This window comes from Carlito syrichta, unplaced genomic scaffold (genome assembly GCF_000164805.1).
Source record: "Carlito syrichta isolate Samal-C Ts95f unplaced genomic scaffold, Tarsius_syrichta-2.0.1 Scaffold302419, whole genome shotgun sequence".
Taxonomy (NCBI): domain Eukaryota; kingdom Metazoa; phylum Chordata; class Mammalia; order Primates; family Tarsiidae; genus Carlito; species Carlito syrichta.
In genome coordinates this window covers 259,043-266,245 of record NW_007246515.1, presented here as the reverse complement: position 1 = coordinate 266,245, position 7,203 = coordinate 259,043, and the positions used below count along the sequence as shown (strand labels likewise).

General features: G+C 48.5%; 2 protein-coding genes across 2 annotated transcripts in view; both read right to left on the bottom strand.

Moving 5' to 3' along the window:
* Nucleotides 1–2,050, bottom strand: part of LOC103258951 (M-phase phosphoprotein 8-like) — a 20,759-nt gene extending 18,709 nt beyond the window's left edge. Inside the window, exons 1-2 of the mRNA XM_021711632.1 lie at nucleotides 1,718–2,050; nucleotides 418–597 (exon numbers count right to left, since the gene is read on the bottom strand). Of these exons, the coding sequence (XP_021567307.1) occupies nucleotides 418–597; nucleotides 1,718–2,050 (513 nt within the window). The remainder of the gene's footprint in view (nucleotides 1–417; nucleotides 598–1,717) is intronic.
* Nucleotides 2,051–3,820: 1,770 nt separating this feature from the next.
* The window catches only part of PARP4 (poly(ADP-ribose) polymerase family member 4), an 81,329-nt gene continuing 77,946 nt past the window's right edge, over nucleotides 3,821–7,203 (bottom strand). Inside the window, 2 exon segments of the mRNA XM_008056624.2 lie at nucleotides 3,821–4,056; nucleotides 4,059–4,201. Of these exon segments, the coding sequence (XP_008054815.1) occupies nucleotides 3,923–4,056; nucleotides 4,059–4,201 (277 nt within the window). The 3' untranslated portion in view covers nucleotides 3,821–3,922.

Sequence of the window (7,203 nt, the reverse complement as noted above, 5' to 3'; positions counted from 1 at the left end):
TGCCGGACTCGCGGTCCTGGAGGCGCCTCACGGTTCGCACAGCCTCGCGGAAACGCTAACGCCCAGGAATGGCCGGTCACGGGACAAAGCTCGTGGTTGTTCTTCTTTTTCTTTTTCTTTTTTTTTTTTGAGTCGGAGTCTCACTCCGTCGCCCAGACTGGAGTGCAGTGGCCTCTCCCGGCCGACGCAGCCTCGGCCCGCTGGGCTCCGGCGATCCTTCCCCCTCAGCCTTCCTTTTCTGAGTCGGTGTCTTGCCGGAGCGCGGGGGACGTGCAGGGGCGCGCTCACGGCTCCCGCAGCCTCGGCCCGCTGGGCTCAGGCCGTCCTCCAACCCCAGCCTCCCCAGGAACTGGGAAGCTTGTTTTTACAGAATTCCAGCTGATACATTCAGAGGCATTCGGAATTAGAAAGTCTCACTGTATTGCATGAGAGAGATCCGGGCAGCGAGACCTTTAAGGGAGGTTGGCGAGGCCCTGGATGCCCGCAGGGCGCTGCAGACCCGCAGGGGTCGGTGGTTGGGGGCGGGGCTTCGGGGCGGAACCCGCTGGTCCCGTGGGCACTGCCAAGAGCAGAGCAGTCGGACTGGAGTGCCTCCCGCTGACAGGACGTTGGTCCTTAGTCACTCAGGCCTCTCGTTGGGATTCCCAGCTACGGGCATGCAGGGGAAAGGGGGCAGGAAGCAGGCCAACCCCAGGACGTGGGTGTCCCGTTCTAAGTGGGTGTCAGGACCTGCTTCTTTTTTTTTTTCTTTTGAGTTGGAGTCTTACTCTTGTCGCCCAGACTGGAGTGCAGTGGCACGCTCACGGCCGCCGCAGCCTGGGCTTGCTGGGTTTAGGCGATCCTTTCGCCTCAGCCTTCCAAGTAGCTGGAACTACAGATGCACGTCTCCACGCCTGGCTACTTTTTGTGATTTATTGTAGACATGTCACCAAGTTGCCCAGGCTGGTCTCGAACCCCCCGGGCTCAGGCAATCCTTTCGCCTCGGCCTCCCAAAGTGCTGGGATTACAGGCTGAGCCACCATTCCCAGCAGAGCCCTGTTTCTTGACCTGAATGCTGGTTCCATGTGTTCGATTTGTGAAAAATCATCCATCTCTATACTCAGACATGTATACCACGCCCGGCTATGTTACTTCAGTGGAGAAATTTTTAAAAAGAAGGCATGATTGGCAATATAGAAAGACAAGGACTGACCAGGCTCGAAGGCTCAGTCTGTAATTCCAGCACTTTGGAAGGCCAAGGCAAGTGGATTGCCTGAGCCTGTGGGTTTGAGACCGGCCTGGGCAACTTGGCGAAACCTGTCTCTACAGTAAATAATTAGCTGGGTGTGGTGGTGCATACCTTTGATTCCAGCTACTTGGGAGGCTGGGGCAGGAGGATCACCTGAGCCCAGTAGGTCAACACTGGGGTGGCTGTGAGCGTGCATGCCACTGCACTTCAGCCTGGGCGACACAGTGAGATTCAACTGAAAAAAGACAAGGACTGAAAAGTGCTCTTTGGATGGGAATTTTGGAATAGCGCTTGACAGAAGGAACCGTGAGGGCATGGATGGCAGGGCAAGACAAGAGGAGAAGCCAAGCTTGTGAAGGTTAGGAATGAACCTCTGTGGCGGCGAAGGGCAGGTGTCAGGGCAAGGTGGGGGATGGCTGGTTTTAAAGATGAGAAACGACACCAGTGACTCAGGTGGCTCAGGTCCAGGTAGAATTCTGAGGGGCTTACAGGATGGGCTTTAACTTTCTGCCGTCCTGGGAAGGAGCCTGGAGGCGCCTTGGTAGCACTAGGGTGTGGCCCTTGGCAGACAGACACAGTGCTGTTTCTTTCCTGTGCTGGTGAAGCTGCCTTCACAAAACGCTCCAGATACTGCACAAAGCAGCTTGACAGAAGCACGTGTCCTTCCCATTTAGTAGCCCGTATGCAGGTGTGTGGCTGGGGTGAGTGGGTGTTGGTGTCCCGTTTCATCTTTGGATAGAATTTCCTCCTGCCTTGGGGCCCTGCAGCCCCCAGGGGACTGGGGGCTGGCACAAGGCTCATGAGTAGGATAACGGTCGCCATCTGTAGGTCAACAGGCTCCTTTTCTAAGGACCTGACCTGGCAGCTGCTTACATCCCACTGGCTAGAAGTTCATCTCATGGCTGCTCCCAGATGCCCAGGTGTGCACTCGAGCTGGCTTGCTGGCTGGGATTGAAGCCTGGCAACGGACAGAGAAGGACCATCAGCCTTCTTGGCTTCCAATACCGGCTCAGTGCTATCCTTTCTAGAACTGAGACCTTTGGTAGTGTCCTGACATGGAGGCAGAATATTTGGCGGGTTCACCCTGGCACTAGCGTGTCAGCAGCCCTTCTGCTTGGGCTGCCATTTGCCTGCCTGGTCGGGCCAGTGCTGCAGTTGTTGAGAGAAACTCTTCCTGGCTAGCATGCCGGAGCAGTTTTCCCTTGGTTCTCCCTGTGGCGATGTTACTCTCACGTAGGAAGGCCTTCTCCTTCAGGGGATGTAATTCTTCATAAGACCCAGGCAGAGTTCTCTGATTTTGTCATTTTGTCTTTTTATTTTTGTTTTTCTGAGTTGGGGTCTCACTCTGTTGCCCTGACTGGACACTCCTCACCACAACCTCCAACTACTAGGCTCAGGCGGTGCTTCCACCTCTCAATTAGCTGGGATTACAGGCATGCATCACCACACCCAGCTCATTTTTTAATTTTGTTGTAGCAACAAGGTGTCACTCTGTTGCTCAAGGTGGTCTTGAACTCCTGGGCTCAAGCAGTCCTCCCTCCTCAGCCCCCCAAAGTGCTGGGATTACAAGTGTGAGTCGCCGCACCCAACCGTCTTTCTGCTTTTTATCTACTGAAAGGAGTTTCCAGATATAGGCAGATATGTAGGTCACTACGTATGTAGATCACTACAAACAGAACCTGAGAAAAAGCTAAGTAGTAACAGTCCGGTGCATGAGGCCAGCCCTCAGGACGGTAGAAGCCCCTGCAGATGAAGGTAGGGCTGGCAGCAGAAAGGCAGCCCTGAACCACGGAATGAGGGAGGTCACGGTGGTTGGCGATGAACAAGGCGGACAGGTGGGGAAGGTCGAGGAGTAACGGCCTGCAAGGATCATGTGGAGGAAGGTGGGAAGCAATCTTACACCTTCCACGAAACATAACTCAAAATGATCATGGACCTAAACATAAAAAGTACAAAACCAGAAACTTCTGACAGCACAGCACAAAATCCAGATGGCCTGGGGTTTGGCGATAACTTTTTTGTTTTTGTTTTTTTAAGTTGGCGTCTCACTCCACCGCCCGGGCTGGAGTGCCATGGCACACTCACGGCCATCCCAGTGTCAACCTGCTGGGCTCCCGTGATCCTTCCACCTCAGCCTTCCAAGTAGCTGGAACTACAGGTGTGCACTATCACGCTCAACTAATTTTTGATTTATTGTAGAGACGAGGTCTTGCCAAGTTGCCCGGGCTGGTCTTGAACCCTTGGCCTCCCAAAGCGCTGGGATTACAAGCTGAGCCACTGAGCCCAGCCTGGCGATAAGTTTTTAGATGCAACACAATGGGCAGGATCTGGGGATGAATTGCTTGGGACACCTCCCTTCTCTAAGCAGCAAAAAGTAGATCAAGGGAGTTGCAGAGCCAGGACCCATACTTGGGTCTCTGCCAAGGGCCACTGTCCATCCCAGGTCACAGGCTCATGGCAGGAGCCTGACGCCAGCCACCAACTGTGTCCTTCCCAGCTTTTCACCAGATCCCTAAGCCTGGAAGGAACAAGCCCAGGACCACCCAGATGCACCTCTGTTATCTTAAAACATTGAAACACAAAGTGCTGTACTCTTGTAATTTTCATTTTATTATTGCTTGTTAGTTGATTAAAATAATTCTGCTTCATTTACTTTATTTAAAGGACTGACTGCTATGTTGAATAAAATCTTGTTTAAATTTCATTGTTGGTATCTGTTAACATTTGATTACTTCCTACGAAGAAGCAAGAGAAGAGTTTAAATTCAGGTTCCTCTGATTCAAGCCTCGACTGGAAGTTGAGGACGTGCAGAGGTGAAGCCGAGTGTTTGGCTGGAGTCCCAGCAGCTGCCGGGTGGCAGAGTTCCAGTCTTTCCCCAGCTCAAGACGTGGGCAGATAGACGGATACTGCCCCTCAGTTCTTCTTACCCATTCACTGGCTTTCTTGATTGTCTCAAAAGCCCAGGGAATGTTCCTAGATTTGAAAAGATAAGTGTTTCAGATTTCAGAATATAATTACCTGTGATGTGTAATGTAGTTCTAATCCATCACATTATAGCAGACAAAATGACTGTTAGAATTAAGAGATTTCCTGAAAGTGGTTCTCCTTGACACCATACTGAAAGGTTGGACGGGTCTGAGCTGGTGCCTCGAGCTTATTCACTACGCAATCAGCTCCCAGCCTCCATGTGCCTCCCAGGCGCCCCTGCTGCCCACAGGAGGGACAGGACAGCCCACGCTGCTTCCAGCCGTTTCTGTCTACCGTTGCCCCTTTCCACACTTCTCGTCTACACCCTACCCAACTTTCAAGCACAAACTCGAGAATGCGTTTATAAATCAGGATTCTGTTTCTGTCTCCCCCGTGCTGCTCCAGGAATCCTCAACTTGATTCTCACCTGCAGAATACCTGAGAGTCCCCCATGAAACTGGCATGTTTGATAGGATCATGTAAGCCAGGAGCAACTTCCTAGTAAAAGATGCACGTCATAAACACGTCAAGTCTATCCACCATATGGTGTCAAATATTCAAGACCATCGGATACTCAGGTGTATTGAAGGCTCAGAAAAATCCTGAGGTTTTTCACAAACATGAATTAGCTACTTCACGTGTTCCATCATCTGCTGTAACTCATTAGTGAACAAGCATCAACATGAAGCAAAGTTTTTAAGAAAATTCTACAAGGGCATACATTTGGAAAGTTCTTTCCACGTTCCTGGTTTTTCCCTGTGAACTGGGAAAGGGCCATCAGTATGGTGGTGGTTGAGTGCTGGGTTCAGGCCCTAACTCTGCAGTCACACAACATTGGCTGTGCTATTGTGCAACTTTAATTCAACACTGGGAGTCTCAGTTTCCCCAATTATGATAATAACGTGAGGTCCTGTGGGTTTTTGTGGGGATTAGCAACACTCATGAATTTAACACGCTCAACAGTCGCTGGCACACAGTAGTCACTCAATACATATTAGCTGCATGTTATGATGGGATAGACATACTAAATAATGAGCATGCCCCAAGTGGCTACAAGACCAACATTTCCCCAAATTATTAATCTACTCATCACTACTAACTACTAAAAGCGACACAACTGGTTTTGAGTATTTTCACTAATTCAGCTGGCCTTCCCTCAGTCCAGTTGGCCTCTTTGGCTGACCATCACACTAATAAGAAAATCTTGCTCCCATGCCCCCGTGGAATGTACTACTGCATTCATGTTGTGCACATCATGGAACAGAAAATACAGAGAAAAGCTTAAAATATGTAATATGCAGCAAATAAAAAATATTTTAAACGGTTTTGTCTTATTTATTAAATTGTCAGCAAACCATTTTGCCCACACAATAGCAGTGACAGAGCAGGAGAAAATGTGCTGAAATAGACTTCAGTTTCGAAAATCTTGGTTTAATACTTCGTGATACTGCAATTCGAAAGTAGGCCTGAAATTATTAACGTTTGTTCTAATGGCTATCATAATTGGAAGAGATCTAAATGGAAGTACCTCTTTGGATGTGCCTGTTAAGTCAAATTCTAATGTTTTAGTCCCAAGACTAGTTGTTGGAAGTGGTTTTGATGTTTATTCAATAGATTCCCATCTTTCTCAAGGAGTTGTTTTGGCAAACTAATGAGAAGGTGTTGTTTCTTTAAAAATGGAAGTATGAATTACATACAGTGAAATGTTCAATTAAGAATTTTCTGTGCTGGGCTCAGCCTGTAATCCCAGCACTTTGGAAGGCCGAGGCGAGTAGCTTGCCTGAGCCCACGGATTTGAGACCAGCCCGAGCAACTTGGTGAGATCTCATCTCTACAATCAATCAAAACTTAGCTGGGCGTGGTAGCGTGTGCCTGTAGTTCTGGCTACTTGGAAGGCTGAGGCGGAAGGATTGCTGGAGCCCAGCGGGTCTACTCTGAGGTGGCCATGCATGTGCCACTGCAACAGCCTGGTTGATGGAGTGAGACTCCAACTCAAAAAAAATTTTTCTGGGGAACCACTAGCTTTATACAAAGAGAGACCCGAGCCAGCACGTTAGCATGGGTCCCCTCACCATATGATGCCCCGAGCTCCTTACACTCTGTAGAGTCCCCACCAGCAAGAAGATTCTCAGCAGACGCAGTTGCTCAACCGTGGGCTTCTCAGCCTCCATAAATGTAAGAAATAAATTCATTTTCTTTATAATTAAAAAAAATTTTCTGGGTAACTATTTTGTGTTTCACAACATTGGGAGTAGATAATTTAATCAGCCTCTGTGAGAGGATAAAAATAGTTCTACTTATTTATTTTAATTTCACCTATAAAAATGTATCTCTAGGAGATAACTTTTTCTTAAACATGACACCTAAAAATAGCTATCAATAATTATTTAATATCATAACATATGCAGGTAGGGTTTAATTTTCCCCTACTGCCTCATTTTTTAAAAAATGGAATGGGTTCGGCCAGGCGCGATGGCTCAAGCCTGTAATCCCAGCACTTTGGGAGGCTGAGGCAAGAGGACTGCCTGAGTTCAGGGGTTCGAGACCAGCCTGGGCAACTTGGTGAGACCTCGTCTCTACAATAAACCAAAAAATAAGCTGGGTGTGGTAGCGTGTGCCTGTAGGTTCAGCTACTTGGAAGGCTGAGGCGGAAAGATTGCCTGAGCCCAGCAGGTTGAGGCTGCGGTGGCCGTGAGTGTGCCACTGTACTCCAGTCTGAGCAACAGAGTGAGACTCCAACATACAAAAAAAAGGAGTGGTCTTGTTTGGAAAATATTTACATGGTTCTAAAGTCAAGCTGCAGAACAAAATACATTAGGAGAAACCTAGCTTCCAGTCCTTCCCTCTATGGTATCCTCTCCCTCTTCCTATAGGTGATAATATTTTTATTTGTTTTCCCTTTAAAAGAACATAAGCAAATTACATATACATTTGTATGTGTCTGTGTATATGTGCGTGTGTGTATGTGTGTATGCATGTATGAATGTGAATGTATGTGTTTATATCAG